This window comes from Chironomus tepperi, unplaced genomic scaffold (assembly GCF_022539635.2).
Source record: "Chironomus tepperi strain 1889 unplaced genomic scaffold, CSIRO-AGI_Ctep_v1 contig_93, whole genome shotgun sequence".
In the NCBI taxonomy this organism is placed as follows: domain Eukaryota; kingdom Metazoa; phylum Arthropoda; class Insecta; order Diptera; family Chironomidae; genus Chironomus; species Chironomus tepperi.
In genome coordinates, this window is record NW_027226215.1 from 615,572 (window position 1) to 638,600 (window position 23,029).

General features: G+C 33.4%; 1 protein-coding gene across 7 annotated transcripts in view; it reads left to right on the top strand.

Annotated features, from left to right (window-relative positions):
* LOC139086942 (uncharacterized) overlaps positions 1–23,029 on the top strand; it is a 95,937-nt gene that overhangs the window by 62,586 nt on the left and 10,322 nt on the right. For 4 of the 7 annotated variants that reach the window (XM_070635597.1, XM_070635599.1, XM_070635595.1 and 1 more), the window contains exons 9-22: positions 2,859–3,012; positions 3,632–4,785; positions 6,236–6,444; positions 6,573–6,771; positions 8,164–8,381; positions 8,443–8,561; positions 8,641–8,852; positions 10,512–10,769; positions 15,058–15,188; positions 16,012–16,257; positions 16,326–17,012; positions 19,214–20,528; positions 20,949–21,170; positions 21,842–21,909. In XM_070635597.1, coding sequence (XP_070491698.1) covers positions 2,859–3,012; positions 3,632–4,785; positions 6,236–6,444; positions 6,573–6,771; positions 8,164–8,381; positions 8,443–8,561; positions 8,641–8,852; positions 10,512–10,769; positions 15,058–15,188; positions 16,012–16,257; positions 16,326–17,012; positions 19,214–20,528; positions 20,949–21,170; positions 21,842–21,909 — 5,192 coding nt within the window. The remainder of the gene's footprint in view (positions 1–2,858; positions 3,013–3,631; positions 4,786–6,235; positions 6,445–6,572; positions 6,772–8,163; positions 8,382–8,442; positions 8,562–8,640; positions 8,853–10,511; positions 10,770–15,057; positions 15,189–16,011; positions 16,258–16,325; positions 17,013–19,213; positions 20,529–20,948; positions 21,171–21,841; positions 21,910–23,029) is intronic. The other 3 variants (XM_070635596.1, XM_070635600.1, XM_070635601.1) reach the window with 3 other exon arrangements.

The window sequence follows — 23,029 nt, forward strand, 5'->3', positions numbered from 1 at the left end:
TAGCTCAGAAAATTGTTTGAATAGCTTTCAATGAATTAAATTATGCTTAAAGACCAATGTTGGCAAACAAGAGGTTATGTCGTTAAACTCGAAAATTTTTAAATGTTTCGAGTTCGATTTTTTTGTATGCTAATGTAAACAATAAAATTTGTAAAATTTTGCAAAATTTCAATCAAAAATTTTCAAACAAATACAAAAAGATACATTGAATTTAGGCTTTAGTTAGCTAGACTAGCATATAATAAAGCATTTACAATGCTTCTGTACTAGAAAAATTCGTCTAAAAGTAGAAAATTTTGCAAATCAAATTTTTACACATTTTAGCATTTTTCTGTCGTGGTGTTAGTGTTTACAAAAAATTCAAATTTTTGACGGTTAAAAACTTGCTGGTAACTTAAATAAACTGTGTCCAGTATCTACACGACTACTACAATTAATAAAACAACACTGTTTAATCATTTTTAATGATTTATGTGAAAAATTACAGTTGTAAAATAAGAAAATGAACAAAGATTTTGTAACGGTTTTAAAATATTCAAATATATTCGAATAATTGGTACTCCTAATTTAGGAGTCCGAAAAATTGGTACTCCTAATTTAGGAGTTCGAAAAATTGGTACTCCTAAAATTTCTGTTTGCCAGCATTGGCTTAAAGATTTAGTCAATCAATACTTACTTGTTTATTCTATGAATTAATGCTGGAAATTTATACAAAAAAGGAGGGGAGAAATAAAGAAATTGAGAAAGTTTTGTTATGTGTGTATATCCATTAATAGCTCGTATAACTTGATTAAGGGATGAATTTTGGCAAATGCTGCGCTTTATTCAGCTTTGATTTGATATTGAATTGTATGAAGATATTGTAGATCAGTATTTGATACAAACTAGTTCAAAAGAGGAACTCGATGTATCACAGGATATCTAAATGTCCTAGCTGAATCCCAGACCCTAGAGTCATTAGAATGATTTTTAATTATGGAACATGATAGGCTTTATCTTGATTTATTTAAGAACAGCTTAATGACAGTGGGATTCGAACCACTCCCCACGACAATATTGCTTGTAGTCTACTAAGGGAGGCTGTGAGCCAAGTTTTCAGTTCTTATAATTACCCTTACCTCGGATTCATGAATCGTTGGGCAATAAATACTTTCCCGAACAGCACAAGGTATTCATTAAGGTACTGCTATACCATCGAATTAACGATAAGACACGTAGTTGCCTAAACAGAACCGTGACAGCGAGCCATTTTAAGCCATTAATTATTTATTTACTTCGCTGGTCGTACAGATCAGTAGTGATCCATGACCTTAAACAGGAGTCGCTTGAAGATGACTCTATCGTTTGCTTGCTCGGGTTTAAAGACAGATTTATATGCCACCTTTAATAAAGCAGTACAGCAAAAAAAATTGATGAATTTCAATGAGAAGCTCTTTTTTTCCAATGCATTGAGCTTTTGAATTTAAATGAATTTCCCTTTTTTTAACTCTCTTCTCGTCATATTTCTCTTTTGATATAATAATAAAGTTACTCATAAACTCAAAATCCTCGCTTATACTGCACAAAACTTTTTTCCTTCTATACTTCTTCTACACAGCTTCTGCTTTTATGCATGCATTTCATTTATTATTTATTAGTTTCCTATTGTACATATTATACATCCCACAGGGATACACTTGTACGCTACGAATTAGATTGTAAATTTATACATTCTATGAAGAAAATTTAATAAAATCTTTTTACTTTATGAATTTCCATGATATTGACTGTAAAATGTGTTAAGTCAAATAAACATGGATACGCTTTGGGACTATTAAATGCTGAATAATAATTTTAAAGTCAACATGAATATTTTGCAGTTTTACTTTTATTTATTCATGCATCGCTATCGAACAGCACTGTTTAAATTTTCATATCAAGCAAATCTTAAGTTTTCCATGCAGTTTCGTGCTTATTTCTTGTGGATTGTCAAGAGACAGCTTGAAACTTTAATCGGTTTGGTTTTGAATTGTTTATGAGCAGCTTAAAAATGCCTTATTTTGTTGTTTCGATAAAATATAGTTTCATTTTGAATATAGGCTAGTATTGAATTTGTTGCAATCTATTAGATGCTGTACAGCAATTCTACAGCCATTGTACAGCTTAAAAAGCAATGAAGTTGATTTTAACAAACAAATGTTTATTGATTGACAATTGAAAACAAACTAAAGATTTCTATGAAAAGGGTCTACAACTAAACATAGGAGTTCAAAAATTGAACTTTCGAACAAAATTCAAATATCAATCGACCGTTAACAGCTAAATTTGATCAAATCATCTTTTAAACAAATTTAATTAGATTAAAACTTTAATTGGATGATTGAAATCCCAGTTTAATTCCTTCCAATCTATACATAGTCATCTCTAATGACAAAGTTCATGAAACAAAGAACAATCATTAAAAAACCATCGATTGTCTACAGAAATGAACTTTTTTCTATCCAATTAAAGTTTAATAAATAATAAATTTACTGAGTTTGATTGACTTGCTCATTAGATTATCTAGGGAAATGTAAAGTTCCCGAGGATATTTCATTCCATTGTATGATACAATAGAGAATATTTTCTATAAAAATTAATATCAATTATTTCCTCTTTTTCTTTCTATCGCTTGAGCTTTACTTTGAGCTTTTATGTGTGTATAAGCATTATTTTTCAATTAGACAATATCCTTTAATTAAATATGATACATAATTAATTTATTTCTACAGCTATTGTATTATTTTTAAAAATTAAGTTCAGTAATGAAATTCTGAAATGAATTTTACTTCCAATTCCTTTAAATAATTAATAATATTCATTTCAATTCCCCCCCTTAGCTGCATCGGAGTGTGTCGATGAACGTTTAAAATTATTCAACGAATCATGCTATCTGGTTGTATCATTTCCCGAAGTTGAGTGGGTTGTTGCACAAAAAATATGCCACAGTTTGGGCGCACAATTATCATCGGTCTCATCCTCCGATGAGCACAGGTAATTTATATGAAAATTATACTTATATTTACTGATTTCAGGGTTGGGGATTATTAAGGCTAGGAACAGAATCATGAGTTAATGTTCTGAAAATGATTTAGAGAAGAATTAAGTACAATTCAATCTCATGCCTTACGCAGGTTGACCAAGACACAGTAATTCAAGCTTTCGTTTGTAGCTAGCTTTAGGAAAAGCTCTAAGCTAAAGCTTTCTTGACCAAAGTAAAGCCAACAAGGGTAAAACTAAGTTGATGTATCATTAAAATCGGATATGATCCTTAAGAGAGCAGAAGTATCTTGATAGCTCACTTAACAAGGTCAGGTTCTCGAAAAAGGATATTTCATTTGGATTCCCGATTTCAAATACTATCACCAGTCTAGTAACTGTTAGTACTTCGCCTTCTTAAGTATAACAGTCGAATTACTGGAACCAAAAGTTAGACAACGCCAGATTTAGTTTATTGCTAGACGTAGGGTCGACTAATCATAACCCGTTCAACTGGAAGAATAGCAAATTAGGGCTTTAGACGGTTTTAGTTGACTACAATCTACCACCCCAACCCTGTTCCAATTACATTCAATATTAATTTCCTCTCAATTATCTCTCATCATCATCCTAGATTCATTGTCACAGCAATAAGAAACAATCCAGAATATAATCATCGACGTTTCTATTGGCTCGGCGGTGAATATTCACGAGACGGCGAATTTGAATGGACAGATGGCTCAAAAATATCATTTACGGGTGGATGGACGCAAGGTCAAGAAAAGTTAATGTCAAAAGCACAAAATGATCCAGTCTGTTTGGGTGTTCAATGGAAATCGACTGGCAATTTAAGACTTCCATCAAATTTATTTTGGTCATCACAAAAGTGCTCACAATTAGGCGGTTACGTGTGTAAGCAAAATAAGAAAAGCAATACATTAATACAAAATATGACAATCACGGAAATTGAGGGACGATTAACATCACCTGATTATCCGAATCAATATTCATCAAACATTAATTATTGGGTTAAAATAATAGCACCGAAACGTAGTCGAATCGTAATGCAATTTCAAAAGATTGACATTGAATATCAGCAAGAATGTTTATATGACTATGTTAGCGTACAAGATTCCGAATTTCATTATGTACAAACAAATCAAAATGACTTAAATGCGCCATCAACGAAAAATGGCATTGTAAATAATGATGAGACATCGACACGTCACGTCCTCGATCGTAGAAGAAAACGATCAACAAATAAAATTGAAATTAAAACTGTTGGTTTAAATGACTCATCGCCATCATTTCAATCGTATGTACGATGGTGTGGAAGTCATGACGGTGATATGTCACAATTTGATTTTGTCTCGCGCTCAAATGAGATACTTCTGAACTTTTTTTCCGACAATGCAATATCGGGTGAAGGATTCTCGGCAATATGGAGATCAATTGATATATCAGCATGTCCTGGTCAAACGTTGACATCACGCGAGGGAAATTTAAGTAGTCCAAATTTTCCACATTTTTTATTACATAATCTCAACTGTAGCTACACAATTCAATCACCAATTGGACGTAAAATTTTGATCGAATTTCTAACATTTAAAATTGAGCATGATGCGTCCGTGCACATAGACCTTGGTGACGGTGTTTTATTACAGCCATACCAAGAATCAAATATTGTCAGCGATGGCGTTTATGCGAGTCTTGGTGAACGTGTTAAAATCTATTTAAAAACAGGAGGCAGTCCACGAGGGAAGGGCTTTAATGTGGCTTTTCGTACAAGTAAGTAGATTCTGTCTGTAATTAACATGAATAACTTGAATACGCACTGTACATGTACATTTTAATAATAGACGATTCTCATTTTTTGGGAAATTATGTTTTCATATTTTTTTACGTCGTTTGCCGTCATTAGTACATCAATCACTTTAATGGAGTTTGAAGGCAACGTTGAAACTTTTTTTAAGGTTTCTTCTTTTCGTCGACCTTTTTCCTGCCTACGTTTTGCTTCTTGATAATTTTATTTGTAATATAAATTTGGATTTGTAAAAATATTTTTGAGGAAATTTCACGAGAATTTTATTTTATGGATCTGCTCTTGTTGTAAAAGTTTCATTCTGTATAACAAGTAGCTATCATGTAGAGTAGGTAAAAAGTTTTTTTGCTCTGAGGAATTTGGTTTAATCTAAAAATTGTTCGATGCTTCTTCACTGTCTAATCATCTAACTTGGTTTGTGTAAATTTCGCAAGTACACATAAGTTCATTGTTTTTAACAAGGCAGTGTTTCTCAAGCTGTGTTCTGCGATACACACTAATGCAGAGGTGGAAAACTTGTGTGTTGTGACACTTGGGTGTGACATGAAGACTAGTGTGCTAAGACACGTTAAAAAGGGGAACTCTAATTTGAAACACAAAGATGATCAACAATAAAGGTTGCCCATTACTGCATTATTGAGTCGCTAAATGCTTTAAGTGTGTCGCAAAAAGAATTGCGATTCTTTACTTTATACTAAACAAATGGTTAAGTGTAGTCTCTTTCCCTGATTTAAAATGAATTCCTTAACCCCTGATTGACTGTGTTGGATTCTAAAAAGTTGAGAAACACTAGAATAGGCATTAAACTTCAATTTTAGTCCATGTCTTTAACAGTTCAAATACTGTCATATTTCTAACAGAAACTGTGTTGTTGTTTCGACTTCATATGGACTCCATTATAAATCCTTCATCTTCTTGATGTTTCTCGACTAGCCCGAAGAGCAGACGGCATAGAAATGACCAAAAATTCGACCTCAATCTGACATCACGCATATAAACGCCTAGTTATGGATCTTAAGGTCTGATCAGCAAATGTCTATCTGTATAAGTTGACTTGACGCTGGTCTGAGGACGAGTTTCATTGAATCTAGCCTGAAACCACAGTCACGTTTGCTTGAAGTCTGATTTTTAGCCATTTATATGCTGTGAGCCTTCCGATTAATTAATTCATCCAAACCAAAAGAGCTTCGTAATCTTAAACGACCTGCTCAAGAGTATAATAAATCCAAGGATGCCCATAAAAACGACAATAATGCAGATCAATCTTCTAAAATGCTTCCTTGACACCAAACGACTTTCGTCACATTTTTTTCATTCACAAAAACAATAAATTTTGATTATTTTTTTTCTTCGTGACCAAATAATTAACCCAATTTCTCATGTTCATTTCATTCTGTCCATCAACTAACACGTTAGTGCCACAAATTGTTGAACATCGAATTGTGAACTTATCAAATTTGACATTTGGACGTGTTTACCATCTCAATTATCCACATCCTAAGGGCATGCCGGAAAGTATTGATTACACTCAACATCTCATAGCACCGTCGGGCGATGTCATATCGATCGAATTACGTGGTGTACAATTTACTGAGAATGGATGTAACGATAGTGCTGTAATTGAGGTTTGTTTCTTATTCCTTTTCCTTTATAGTCTATTTTATGGTTACTATTCTTCGTTTTATGAATGAACAATGTCTGTGCTGCATGTTATTTAATAATTATATACAATTTTTGTATATAACCATTACAGATTTACGATAAATATGCCGATAGAAATGGAACATTTTGGCAACTATGTACAATAAATCCAAAAATAGAATCGAATAGCATTAAACAGACTTCCGCGCCAGCTATATTCATAACTTCATATCTTAACACGATTCATATACGACAGTATTCAAACAATAATCAACTTGGTATTCTAAATGCCACCGTACGTGTTCAGTCAGGTAAGTTGCTTTTATTTGCATAATGAAATGGATTGAATGAGATACTCCAAGTACTCGAGATAAAAGCATTGAGAGATGCTGATGATATTGAACGGTCGGTTAGATTCGAGAAAGATTATTCTACGACAGTCGTGCAATGATCTGTAAAGAGTGACTGGAATGATGATTTAGTAAGCTAAGAAGGTGTCTGAAGTAGACGAGATATGATCTTGAGATGGTGACAATGACATTGAGGATGAGATGGAAAATGAGGATTATTATATGCGATATTGATTGAGACTGTTTGATGGAATCAGCTGACATTATGTTCACGTTAATTAGTTATTATTATTGAAACTGTCATGATTATTGAAACTTATGAGAATAAGAATGTAAATTTTAATTTTGATTGAAAAAATAACGGAAGTTCAAAATTTGAAAATTTAGATTAAAAAAAGATAATGTTTGCAAAAATCTGAATAACAATGAAGCATCTTGTGGTGTCTGAGCATAGCGGAATTTGGTGTATCGAGCCATATATGGGTGAATCTGTCAGCCCCAGAGTAAGGCCGCTGTGCAGCCCCTGTGGGCAAATGGTTAAGAAATCAGACAGGATATCTGTCGTTCTCTCTTTATAAGTGCGTGGGTTCAATTCTACAACTACACGGGTTGTGGTGCATATTATTCATCACAGTCAATTGAATGCCATATGGAGTTCATTTGACTGCCATATGGCCGGCCATTTGATTGCCACGTGGCCAGCTATTTGGCTGTTATGTGACCTGCCATTTGGCTAGCCATTTGACTACGATGCGCCCAATCATTTGATTGCGATGTAGCCAACCATTTAACTGCCATGTAAAGTTGTGTCAATCGGGAATGCTTCAAACAGAGCAAAGCCATCAAAGCTCATTCACCCATCAAATGGCTATTTATATCCAAAAAATCTCCAAACTGACCAATAAGAGGCATGTCGTCATTATGTCATATTTCTCATGACATATATAAGCTATACCTTACTCTATATCTAAAAATACATCTTAAGCACCTTCTCAGAAACACACAAATATCCTTAAAAAACATGACGTCAATTACGATTGATTGAGATCGACGACAAGCATATCCAAAAATAATTTCGTCTAGAGTGTGCCTTTTTTTTTTCAATGAAAATAGTGTTTCATGACAGAACAAACAAGTTGTAAAATGTTTATTTATTGCTTCATTTCAAACAAAATGTTTATATTATAAGGAACGTGACATACATATTGGAATACTCAATACAGAATTGAAGTCAGCTCATGTACATACGTGAAATATAATTTATAATATCAAGCCATTCGAGAGTATGCATGAATGAACATTATTTATCGATTTTTACGCTTCTATCCCACTTTATTGTATGTCTATCAACAGATATAAACTACAAAATGAAACTGATAACGAGTACTGAAGATTGGGTTGAGAGCTGTAATCCAAATCCATGTCAACATGGCGGAAAGTGCATTTTATCAGGTAAAAAGCAAATATGTCAATGCATTGGACATTATACGGGTCGCTTTTGTGGATTAACAATGTGTGAACTTGAACCATGTGTGTTTGGACAATGTGAATTAACTGGAAATGGCTTTAAGGTAGACAATTTATTTTAATTAATTATAAGGATATTAATTAACAATTTTTAATATCATACAGTGTCATTGCCAATCGGGTTACTTGGGCATGACGTGCGATCAAAGACAGAAACCGTGCAATGATAATCCATGCGAGAATCGCGGTCAATGTGTTGAAAAAAATGGTGGTTATGAGTGCAGGTATGGAATGCCTTTGGGCTCAATTTTTAATTAAAATGAAAATAAAATTCTCTTTTTTAATTTATTTATGAATATGTAGATGCTTTGCATGGTTCGAGGGGCCAAAATGTGAAAGACGAATGAAAATTCCATATCGTCCACTTTCCGAACGTATGCTACAAGAGCCATTTTGGTTAGGCTTAATAACTGTTTTTGTAGTGTTGTCCGTAATTGGTATGGTATGGTGTGCCAAGAGACATTTTCCGGAAAAAATTGAAAAATTATTGCAAGAGGAAGCTGATCGAAATCGTCGTAAGTATTTTCTGGCATTAATCCATTGAGCATTAGATTTTTTTAACAGGAAGAGAATACTTTTCAGCGCATTTTTGCTGAAAACGTTCTGAAATGAAAGTTCATTTTGGTCATTTAAGGATTTGAAATGAACTATTGGTTGATTTAATTGGAAATCTATGACTTTGGCTATGTGAATCTCAAATTAAGCTCCGCGTTATACTAATATGTCATGCTGTGGTGACATCCTGAATTATTTAGCGTGTCACGCGTTGAAAAATTTGATAAAAAATGCCTTAAAATATATAAAAAGCAGTTTTAAGCAGTAATAATTATGATTCCAAAACAACACATAGTTATCATCCCGAGCGACACAATTAAAAAAGACAGTCATTCAAAAAATTCGTGAATTTAAAAATTAATTGATGAAATTTGATGATGTTATAACTAAATTACGCACTTTAGCTCCATCCATACATTGCTAGCACAATAATTAAAAAACATGACTCCTAAATCCTTATTTTTCATTATAAGTAGTTGTTTAGAACCAAAAAAGCTCAAATGAAATCACAAAAATTCAAAGACAAGTGCTTCTATGTACTCAGACATGTATTTTATATGATGCATAAAATGTGAAGATATGTGATAAAAGCATACAGTTCATTGCCTAAATCCTACAATTTATAGTGGGATTCAAAGCGTTCCCTTTTACGACATTACCGACATTACGGTCTGTGACCTTAAAATAGCATTTTATCATGAGTGCCATTTTCATTGCTTATGATTTCGTGTTGAGTCTCGAACTCATGATTGCTTGGTTGGGAGAGAGCAATTAATTCCAAAAGAACGAAAGAACTAAGCTATGGATCCATTTCGATTCACTGCAGATACAATGTCTTATTAGAATAGTCTTAAGAAGTGTGCTGGAATATGGCTGCAGAGTTGGCTGGACTTCGGGAGTCCGGACTCCAAAATTCCTCCACTGTGGAGTCGCCTTCCAAAACTAAAGTGGAGTCGCCTTCCAAAACTAAAGTGGAGTCGCCTCCAATGGAATCCGGACTCAAATAATTGCGCCAATTTTTTCGGTCACTGCCGTTTTTATATTAACATTGTGGTCCAGTCAAATCCAAAATTAGTCCTGTTAACTTTGTTCGACTGTCTTTGACTAATTTGTGTTGCTCGGGTAAGATAAAGTCAATATACCAGGTAATAAAAATTTAAAATCAAAATCTAAGCAATTCTTATTTTTGGGTCAATAATTTTTTGTATCTTTTATTTGACTTTTTATGATTAATATTGGACTTAGTTGGTTAATTATTTACCCAATTTATTGACCAAAGAAGTATGAATAATATATATCTTTAGTTTATTTATGAAATGGGTACATAATTAGGCTAATTGACTTTTTATTTGACTGATATTTATGATTTTGATGTTAGAATTTCATGTCAACATGTAGATATGTACATACAATGATTTTAGAACTTAAAATTCTTTGAAAAAATTGTAAATAATTTTCAAAAAACGTTTTATTTGAAATTTTGAATAATTCTAACCTCAAATTATTTTTTATTCTAACTCTATCAGCAAAAATGCGCTCATGTGACTCGTCACAGTGACATTCTGTCCAAAAAAAACCTTTTTTTCTCGTTTTTATTTTAAACTTGCTTCCTTTCACAGCATCACATTTACGGCACCATCATCACATATCATTGAGAGAACAATTGCAAGTAGCTGGCGCCGCAAACAATCCAATTATGCAAGGAACAACTGGACAGGCAAATGTCACAACACCCGGAAGTGACTCACGGAAGTCAATCTTTAATCGTTTGGGTATAAGAAAACCATCTATTTTAAGCCTCAGCAGTCCTCAAATTCCATCCGGTTCCACTGCGCGTACATTCTCGCTAGATGATCTTTTGAGGCCACCTCCGCGTCGTAAGCTTTCAAAAACTCTTATTAATGCTAAACAATCAATTGCCTTCTTTCCCTGTTGTTCTCTTTATCACAATTTTGCACACTTTTTTGACTGTCTTCATACACTTTCTGTCTATATCTACTTCCTATATCTACATATTCCTACTCTTTAAAACCGTCCTCCTTATCATCACGCTCCATAACTACTCATTTTTTAATGAAAAACTTCCTATTTTTTATTTTATTTCATATCCAAATCACGTACCACACCTATAAAAATGTGTATGTGTGAAAATGATACTGTTGGGAGATATTCATTGCCATTATCGTTCTAATTGTAATTCCTTTCTCCTTCCTTTTTCCATTTTCCGTTTTTTTTTTTTGGCTACATCTGAATGAAAGTATTTTGTGAGTTGATGAACAAATGGCACTAAACCCATCAAAAATTCACAAAATTTTTATTAAAAACGGATGAGAATTAATTTTTTTTTGTGTCTGTTGCTTATTTCGAGATGAAAATGAGAAAAAAACATAAATGTTTGTTGCTCTTACCTTTCTGTCTTCATTCTTCCTTCTCTTTCTCTGAAATTCTGAAAATAACTTTTTTTGTGTTGTGCTTGAATGTAAATATTATTTAAGGAATTATCTTATGCATACAAGAATGTTTGTTTCTATCTGTATCAGTTTTTTTTGTTAATCTAAATTTAATGGAAGTTCAGGGGTGTAGTTAGGATTTTAGAAATTAAATGTGAGGGAATTGGGATGAAAGAGGAGAGTTCCGTAAGCGAAAGTAATGCTAGAATGTCATTTTGACGGGAATACAGAAATTTTCTACAAGATTTGTAATATAGCTAGCAATAGTCTGAGGGAAAACCTTTTATAGTAATTAGACTCCATTTCAGAGCATGGTTCCAGTAAGGAGGGGATTTAATTCGGGGGTTTAATTATTTATGTCTGAAACACTAGAAACTCTCGGAAAAACCTTTGAAAAATGAAGAATTTGTGTGACTTGACCTTTCGGAACATGTTTTTCAGAGGTTTTAAGCAAGTTTTGAGACAACTTTAAGATTATTTCCAAAAACATGTTTGAATTTTAAGTTTTACCATGTTAACATACTAAAGTAAAATGTCTAAAGAAATGTTTTCTATCTGAAATTAAATTAAGGATTTTTATCTATATAATTCAAAAGCTTATAGGTTAAAGTTGTTTTGTAGGATTATGAAATAAAAGATATTTGGAAAGTTTATGATGGTAATAATTTGAATCTATCTGGAAGCAGGTTTAAGTCATTAACTAGTTTTAAGCATTTAGCAAAAAAAGGGCATGGATCTACGGACCAACAGAAATTCGAAAATTAGTTAAAAATTGTCTGAATTTTAGATAGATTTTGGATCTGTTCTAATTTTAATTTGGAGGCATGTTTCGAAAGATCAAGTCACACTTCCATCATCAATCCAATTTCGATTGGAATTCGACCAATTTTGTAAGGTTTTTCCCGAAATTCATTTGAAATTGAACCGAAATCCATTCTAAATCTGGTCGAAATTTGATCAAAAGAATCAAAGATTTCGAAAGATCAAGTCACACTTCCATCATCAATCCAATTTCGATTGGAATTCGACCAATTTTGTAAGGTTTTTCCCGAAATTCATTTGAAATTGAACCGAAATCCATTCTAAATCTGGTCGAAATTTGATCAAAAGAATCAAAGATTTCGAAAGATCAAGTCACACTTCCATCATCAATCCAATTTCGATTGGAATTCGACCAATTTTGTAAGGTTTTTCCCGAAATTCATTTGAAATTGAACCGAAATCCATTCTAAATCTGGTCGAAATTTGATCAAAATGCATACAAATTTCGATCGATCAGAATCAATCTTATGGACCAAAAAACTTGTAAAAGTCAAAAATGACAAAAATTGGTATTTGAGGAAACAAAATAATTTAAAATATTTCCACTCCTTCTTTAATTGAAATTAAATTTCTATCAACTTTACAGCAATCAATTCCCTAAACTAAAATTTACATGTGACTCACCTAAACTATTCCGAAAAGGTTCCATTTCCCAATTCAGACATTCAAACAAAAAAGTTTCCTCATCTCCAACCACCAAAGTGCCCATAAAACCCACAAAGCACTTTTTTTAATCAATATGATAGAAGCAACAGCAACATCAGAGCATTTGGGAATAAATAAGTTTTTTTATTGTTTTTATTTCGTCACTCCCTTTTCTAGTACAATAAAATTATTATGTTTGAATGAACCTTTTCCTCCTGTTGCACATCATAATCTCCCCATTTCTGTTGATGTTGTTCAAATGTTTTATATTAAAATAACTCCAGCAAGCAAACCTTGTTATACATATAGATTTTGATGTTTTTTATGGCATTGATGCACTTAAGTACTTCATATGTACGTGAAATTAAAAGAAAATATGTACAGTAGGAAATGGAAAATGCTATTTTATATGTGTGTGGTATACGATTAAATATATTCTTTAGAAGTCGAATAGACGAGTATGTAGGCGAGTGTTAATATAATCATCTAAAAATTGGCAAAAGCATATAAAAGGATTATGAAGTTTTTTGGCTGTGATGTTTGATGATCAAATTTGCTAGAAAAATATGCTAGATATCTATAATGTTACCGTAATCATTCAAAATTTGGCTAAGAAAGAACTACATATACATCACTGTAGACTATTTGATGAGATACTTAGATTTTAAGCTACATTTCTTAGATTCTTCCAAAATTGCTGGCATTTAGATAAAAATGCTTTGATAAAACCGAAAAATTTCAGGTCTACGCAGAAAATAGCAATGGTTCTTAACCAAATCCTCCTTTTATTAGAATTTAAGAAAAAAATCTAATTGTGCCTTACTCGAACGATACAAGGCTCCATTTTGAGGCCATTTTAAAAACTTCAGGGAGTTTGAAATGAATTGAATTGGAGAGTTTCATAGAATCTAAAAAGATTTTGGAATTAGTCATACTAGTCCATGAAATTTGTAGCTTTATAACCTTAATTAATGATTTCTGATCCGATTTGTAATTCAGGGACTTCTAGAACCAATTTCTTTGATTCTGGGATGGTACGTGACAGATGGCAGCAATTAAAAACAAATTTTACCGACAATGACGGAATTTCGATGAGTTTCAATAAACAATCTGACCATTGTCGTGCAATTAAGAACAATTTCTGGTCTATTTTGCTTTCAAATTTATTCTAAATTGTTGCGAAAGACTATGTGAACTATCTACAATACTGCTCTAATGGTGTAGTTATACCGTACCATATCATACCAGTATCAGTCCCAGAATAATCATTTCCTGATTGAAAACTTTTCTAAAAACTAACAAACTTTGACTCATCAAATTCACAACTAAAAGCTTCAATCCCCTTAATCCATTGGCAAACTGTCAAGTTTACAGTCTAAATGACTAGATCATAACACACCCATTTTCATATTTTTCACAAGTGTCAAGACAGTAATGAGAAAACTTTTGACACATCCGAAAGAAATTGGAAAGAAATTTACAAAAAATTTAATTTGTTATAAAAAAGTACAATTTGGCAAGCAAACCTTCTTTCCATTTTTTGTTCCATTCATTCATCAACATCCATATTCGTCCATTTAATTGTGATTTAAATATTTAAATAACTCGATGTGAACAAAAGCTGTTAATGCACAATTCGACATAAAAATGCAAATTGTGAGTATGAAAATATACGAGCAAGAAAATCTCGATGTTGAGGCTGCTGATGCACATAAAATAAATTATACAAAAAAAAAGTATGACAAAAAAAAAGTTTTTTTTAGTTCCGCAAAAATTAATCTTTTATTTTAAAATTTATTCGATTATAATTTGTAGCCGATGTAGCACATTGCATAAATATAAAGCATGCAGGATTCTATCTGGCAATTTTCTTTTTTTTTTCTTTTCTGTCTATCCACCTTCTATTTTTTTATTGTATATAATTGCAGTAGATGTATCTTTATGATGAACTTATATCTGAAGCTATGTATATGTTGTTTCTCTCTATTTTCTGTGTATATCTGGTCCAAAAAATACCAAAATTATATTACTTAATCATCAAATTCATCCATGAATATATCTACAAATTTAACAAAATATTATCGAACGACTACCGATTGTTGTCTATCTAAAAATATATAAATGTGTTGCCATGCATCCCCAAAAAATATTAACATGATTATCAAATATGTGTCTATTACTCAATCCTCAAATGCAAATCGATATAAATTATCCAAAAAATATTATCAATCATCTGACAAAATTAAAGATAATCATCACACTTCGCATGTAGGTACGCCGTCACCAAGAAAGAAGCGTAACAACTCGACGCCAACGCGCAAAAATAATGCTGAGAAAAAGCAAATTTTGCAGCAGCTAATATCGCCAAATACGAATAAGGTGAGTTGAATGATAAATTTATGAATGAATTCAACCTTCATATCCGATCCTTTGATATGTCCTTTGAGATATGAGTGGGATTTTTTAAAATATATAATGCTGAACTTAATCTAAAGGGTCATTTTACGTGCTAAGCAACTAAATGTTGGCTCCTACCCCCACCCCCTTCCCCTCCAAGCCTTACGTAATAAGTAACTTACTTAATTCATATGTATGTCGTACAGATCAATTGTGATCCATGAACTCCAACGTTATAAGTGTACGGCCCAACAGAGGTGTTAATGCAAGTACGAACCCACAGGGTATAAGGGTTGATGTCAATCATTCTCCCCTTTGTTTTGACAAAATTATAAAATTCTTGATTTTCGACAAGAAACTTAGTTATTGGAATGGGCCGATTCTGCAATATCCCATTTTGGCATTGATTCTGATTATAAGTACTGTTAGGCGTCAGTCAAGGTTTATTCTGAAATTTTCCTATAATCTCTCCAAGCAGAAGGAGTCAAAACCAGGAAAGTACCCACGGAAGCTTTTGAGAATAAAAACTTTCCTCTTTTGAATTCAGACCCTCCCTCGTCTTCTTGTTTTAGTACAAAATTCTTCAATTTTCTTGGATTTTTGGATTGAAGAATGCTAAAACATAAGTTTTTAAGTTTGTTCCTTCCCTCCTCACATCCTCCCTCTTCTCATATTTGACGACACTCCTTTTCATTAATATCTCAATATACTATACTGCCAGACAATGCCTGGACTCGTCTATATGTCATTGCTATATCACAAACTGTTAATTCGTCACTAATTTTCCCTAATTCTCCCAATCTAGGTAACACTCGGAGAACTGATTCAATTGTCAGAAAATTCAAATTCAATAGTACATGCAAACAGTACGTCACACGACTCTGATGATATCAGAGAGACAGCATTCAATGATAGTTCAACATCAACACTTGTAGGCACAGGTTTACTTACAAGACAATTATCGTCAGATCCAAAACTCGAGAAAAAGGTAACATTTGCACGTCTACTAAGTAAAATGTCAGCTGAAATAACGAGTGGAACTGATATTGATGTAAGTAAAATATTGTCTCAAATTTCAAAGATATTTTTAACTTTTTTAATGAAATTTCATTCGGCCAGGGCAACAATCATTCGAGTGCATTAAGTCTCCCAACCGAAGTACAATTTCGTGCAAATTCCGTTCCACAATCGCCATGTACAAATGATATTCGATCACCACACAGTACGTCCTCAAATCAAGGTAGTGGCTCGTTGTCAAGTAGCGAGCTTGCCTTACATGACTTTTCATTACGACAAAATAACAATCGAAAGCAAAGACCAAAAGTGTCAAGTGCTGACTCAATATTAGCAATGTTTAGAAACTTTGCATCATCAAATGCTGGCATCAATTTACCAGCATCCCTTATCATTTCACCATCATCAACGCCTACCGCATCATCACCACAAGATGATATTGTTGGCGATGATGAGTCATCAACATCCTCAATACCCACGCCAGTCAGTTTCACAAGTAATGCTCCAGATTCACCAGTATTTTATCGCCAAAGTACAATTGAAGTTCCAGTACTTGATGCAATTAGTGCTCATAAATCACAACCAATGCAAAATCATTTACATCCGCCAACAATACTCCTTGAGATACCCGGCAATATCAATAAATGTTTATCGCCAATACGTGAACTACCGACACCGATGCCATCACCTGCATTAACACCGGTAATGCCACGACCACATCGTATTGTCAAATCACAGCAGGTTCATGATGAAACTATATCAGTCACATTTAGCGATGAAGACGATAAAAATGTAATCACAGTCATAAGCCATATGATAATTTTTAACATAAACTTTATCCTTTTTTAACCTTTTTTTTAACGTGAAATTCGAGACATTAGCTAAGTTTAAGGCAGTGAACAGGAAATTCATTTTTAACCTTATCCATACTCTCTTATCTTCTTTTTTTATTTTACTGCTATTTTGCCACAATTGTAAATTTTTATCACGTAGTGATTGTAGTCGCTGATCGTCTATATAGCCCGTAGATACAGTATAGTAGAGAATATTAAAAAAAAATCTGTGACGAACTTTACTTTAATTTCTTGTTTTTCTTTATCGTTAAATTGCTTTTCGCCATTATCTAGTTAGACCCAAAAAGAAAACTTTTTTCTCTCTTTTTCATTTTAATAAGTTTTATATTCATTTTGTGATAATCGGTTGGTGTGAAGTTAGGTTGATATTTTTGGTTTTGTGGTTTGTGAACGATATGATGATTTGGTTTTGAATATCATGCCGTTCTGAGAGATGTAATCGAAGAAGATTGCATTAAGGCTTAGTCATAAATACATTTACCTATACCAAGCAATTTGGCTTCCCGATGAAGGCATCCGTCATTTGAGGTTAATGTCTTTAGAAAGCAAATACAAATGACTCCGTCATGGATACATTTATTAAGATCAAATGGAAGCCACCTTATTGGAGAAGATAAACGGTTACCAAATAGCATGCATCTGTGACGGAGCCATTATTTGTGTCACTCGGGATAAACATGCTCTTGACAGAGCCTATTTAACAGTAAATTAAAACTTTAGGGCCGGTAAACAAAATGTCATGATAGAACCACAGTGAAATATTGACATTCGGAGGCTAAACCATGTCTTGGATGGGATCAGTTGTTTTTTTGTCAAGAATAACCTTCGTAGATTACAGAATGTCATAAAGTAACTACAAATGTCTCTTAATCATATTAATTTTATGATTTGACTAATTTTTAGAATGCTAGAGCTAGAAGTCATCTAGGATTTTGTATGGAAAGGTCGACCCGATTCCATATAGAATTCGAGTCAACTTCGAGCTCTGCTCATCTTCCATTAGCTTCCATATCTTCTGTATCATCACTTCATGAACTATAATTTTGTCAGAATTTGTCATATTTACCATCCAATCATATCAGAGAGATTCAAATACTTTCATCCTTACCAAAGCGACACAAGAATCCATTTGGAAGCCACACAGAGCTCTTTGTCTATTAGAACTCCATATGACTTCCATTAAGAATCCTTTGTGTCTCTCTTTAAACAATCCCAAATACCAAAATAACATAGACAACTTCACACCAATATTCAATTCTACATATTACATAATACATCTGTAAATGAATACATTAAATAGAAAAAATGAAGAAGGAAATGATAAAAATGGAAAACATTTATTAAGCTTTCTCCATTTATGATGAAATTGTGTGGATAAAAAAAAATATTTCGACATATGAGATTTTCATAATAAGAAGCCTTGATGAATACTGTTTTGTATTTTTTTAGTAATGAGCTTCATAAAGAAGAAATAAACTTTGTGATGATTTTCATTTAGAGTTTGATTTTTAGGGCGTATTATGCTTGGAATTGGTTTGATTTAGGGGTTTTCAAGGAATGGAAAGGGAAAGGGGGGTAGTTAGTTGAAAGACAAACCCTTCTGTTTATGGACAAAATCCCAAAATTGGTCCAAAATCTTCCATATCTCTTATTTTAATGAATTTTGATCATTTGAGACCCATTAGGGTACATTGGGCAATTTTTGAATGCTTACAGTTTTCCAGCCAATTTCTCCGGTGGTGGTACGGTACGGTAAAGGTAAACCACTGGTACGGTACATTGATACAATACTGGTACGTTCAATTCCGTCCAACCTGCATCATCACAGGATAAACCGTTCCCAGATATCCTAATAAGGTTCAAGAATATTCAATAGGTCACCTAACATGACTCAAATCAAACCAAGAAACTTCTACAAAATCAATATCCATAAAAAATTTGATTATGTAATTATCCTCTTTTATTATGGTCGGGGGAGAAAAAAAAGAAACTCTTTCAACGTCGAAAGTAAATTGATCTTAAATCAATTTTTCATACACAATTTCATCAAAAATGAAAGCCGTAAAAAAACCATCAAAAATTCTTTCTTTTTTGTTTTTCACAAAAAGACTCAAAACTTTTTGTTTTTCAACTCTACAGCAGCCACAGCACAAGTCACAGCACATTCTGGTCGACCTATCCACCGAATTGAGTCGGAAAGACGATTCTGAAAATGAAGATTCAATAACAACGCCAACGAATACAATATCATCAAGTGACAATTCACGCTGCTCAGTACGTCAGTCAAAATTAGTATCAATGCCAGCGATTGACATTTGTCCGCCTACACCTGTTGATGTAGAACGTAAAATATTTCCCTTGTCGCAACGACCAAAGGATCTCATAATACCTGATCTTATTATACAAACGCCAAGTCCAACAAAGGAACGACTACCGTTGCTTATATTTCCGGGATCACCGCCACCACAGCGTGCAAGCATCGGAGAAACAAGTGGATTATTTCCAAATAGACAGCAACAGAAACGACTAATGATGCAATATGAGAAGCCTGGATCACTGGATTTTCAATTTGCCCCGCCGATGATAACAATAATTCCTGCTAATATGAGTGAAGCTGAATCTGACGCAGAATTCATATCGCCAGCAACATCGAAAGCCTCATTAATGCCACACAGTAAACATTTATTAAATCCATCAGGCATGACACATTTGAGTCCATTTTCGATGTGTACACGTGGCGATAGAGCGCCATCGGAGGGCAATTTAAGTTCGTCAGGATATTCAAGTATGGCAAGTCCTGGACCAAGTCGTTGTAATTCAAATAATCCATTATGTCCAAATGAAATTGATTGTAACTTATCACAATGTGGCGATATAACAATTGTCGTACCAACAATAATGCGACGACATCAATCAATCTTAAAGAAGACCGATGACAGCAAGAAGGGAAATGAAAATAATTCAAATGATTGTGAGCAGCAATTTCGAAAACGATCCGATTCCGAGACATTATCAGATGAGACACTGTTAGAGTCAAATGATGAAGGTATCGGAACAGATCACTTAGATGAGAAAATTGAAGATGGAGATATAAGAAGTGCAAAGGAACTTGAAATATTTATCGGTAAAGAATTCCTAGAGAACGGAAAGACGTTAATGGGAACTGAGGAAGTTCTTCCAATGTCACAACTTCAATTGCCATCAATAGTAATTCAATCAGAGTCCGGATATGATAAATTATCACCCGTCTCGTCACGTTCAGAAAGTCCACTGAGTGATCGAACAAATAATGGAATGGGAAGATTTTCACCACAATTTTATAATAAACGTGAACAGCAATTGCCATTTACCGACTCAGACGGTCTTTATGATTTTCCATCGTCTGATGGTAAGAGCGGTGGACATCATCGTAAAACTCTTGGAAAGAGACGAGACAAGAGAAATTTTAAATCAAGTAAGTTTGTTTGTTTTTGTGGATGATTGTGTGGATTTATTGGGTATGGGAAGGTGAATGTAGAATTTGTGTAATGATCATTAGATTTGCATAGATACTTGGATTGGGTTTGTCATAGTTTGGTAAGGTTTGAAGTTGTGTTCCTTAGATAGTCACCAAAATCCTTAGATTGATCCGACGTATTGAGCTAATTTTGAACAATTGTAAGCTTTACTTCACGTCACATCAGAACAAACCGAGCAGACAATAAGCTTGCTCTTATGGTATACTTGCATGACCATGATAAGGAGCTCATTGTCTGTCAGGGTTGAGGTTCAAATTTAAGTCTTAACACAAATTTTCTGACTCTGAACTCTCTAAAATTCACTCCCAAATCATCATCAATTCCCCAATTAAATTCCTCTTTCTCTCTCATTCCAGATCAACCGCAATCACCATCAAAGTCATCAATACTTCTGGAAATTCCTCAAAAAGCAATCACATTAAATTGTACACAATCGAATGCGTCATCAAAATACAACAGTGTCAATGTGAATAGGAAGAGTCCAAAACGAAGATCACATGCTCGATACACACCAAGCAGTTCCTCGTCTACAGAATCACTCACGACCACAAAAGAGACGTCCATGCCATCAATAAAATGTAATAACTTTAAAACGTGATCAAAAATATTGTTGTTTATGAGCTTTTTAATAATTGTGTTGGGGATATAATTGAATGTGGAAGGAGGAGTGGACATGATGATGGGATTTGTTGGGGGATGGACACTTTTGGGTAGTTTAGATAAAAAGTTGCATTTTTCTTGATTTTTCTAGAGCTTTAGAATGTACATGGTAAATCTGGAACTTTACTAAGATTCCTGAGATAAAGGTACTTTCCCAATAATAATACCACGAGTAGGATTCGAACCCACGCTCTCTTGATTACATGTTAAGTCGGGATTAAGTGCTCTTAATTACTGAGCTACCGAAGGTTGTTAAGGAGCTTGGCAAAATACTCAATTAAATCTTATTCTCTATACCAGTGATGGGTAATCTTTTATTTTTGGGGCACGCATTGATGGTAAGCCTAGACCGAAACCGTCCACGGCATTAGGTTCATTCTAATGTGCTGCAGTACACAAGTTGTCCATCACTGTTCTTTGCAGTTTTAATTTCACAGTATTTATCTAACGTAGTCCTTTCTGTTGGATAGTAAAATCACTGGAAATACCAATATTTTCAAGGTGTCCACTCCTTGGATCAAAACCTTTCTTTTTGTTTCATATTAAAAAAAACTAATTCATTTCATTTCTGATTTTAATTTATTTACAGTGCGTGACTGTTTAATAGAGAATATTGAGTCAAGGCAATATGTGAACGTGCTTGATGATGCAGATAAAGTAAGTCTGACAAAATTTTTCTTTTAGTCTATCTCATTTTTGTTCTGTTTGTTCTGCACAAATTTTTCTCTCATTTATTTAACCATATTCAGTGTCATATGCTTATCATGCACCAAAACTAGATACACTGCTCATTTTCACGTTCCTTTACATCCAAAAAAGCTTTCCTTTTATTCATCATATCAATTTCAATGTCAAACATTTTTTCATCATTTTTTAACATCACTTCCTTCATCTTATCAGACATAAATGTTTGCATCTACATCCATACCTTTTTCATTTCATCTATTCGCCCTCCTTTTATTTTCTTTTCAAATACCCTTCTTTTATGAGTGATTGCATGAATAATAATAATAACAAGTAGAAGAAAACTAGATATGACGTTGCATGCGAAAATAAAGAAGAAAAGTGTTTGTACAATAATAATAATAATGTTTGATGATTTTTTTGCGTTTAATGAACATAAATTTAATTTGTATAAATAGGTATATGAGGGATGGGGAGGGACATGGCAAGAAAAATGAGGAACTCGGGCATTTTTGTCCGTACTTTTATTAATATTCACGGCAGATGAATCATTAGGTTACAAATTACGGGTTGTTCACTGGTGTAGGTTTTGGTCACTTATTACGTAATGTTTTTAAGGGTAAGGATTGAAACCTTGTAATAGATGAGAAGTTGTGAGAAGGATGGAGGGTAGGTTCTGATTTAGTGACACAAATATTGATCAGCTATGGATAACACATATTCTGTTCAAATATTTGTAAAGAGCAGTTTGTAAAGACAGCCAAATCAAAAATTATTGGTGATTTATGTACACTTAATAAATGTGAGTCGAAGTGACTCGGTGGCGGAATGGTTTAGTACCTCGGTACATATTTATTGCAACATCGATCCAGCGATCATGGGTTCGAGACTCGGCATGGGAAATTTTTCACGTGTCTGTTTTTGAGTCACATGTAGTGGAAACTCGGCTCAAAGCCTCAACAAGTGTACGGCCCAAAGTAAACAGCCCGAATTTCTTGGTCTATAGAGTTAATGTGTATCAATTATTATGTTCAGGGAATTTGAGATTACTTCCTTAGAGCTAGAAATAAAACAAGAAAAATTCTAAGAATTT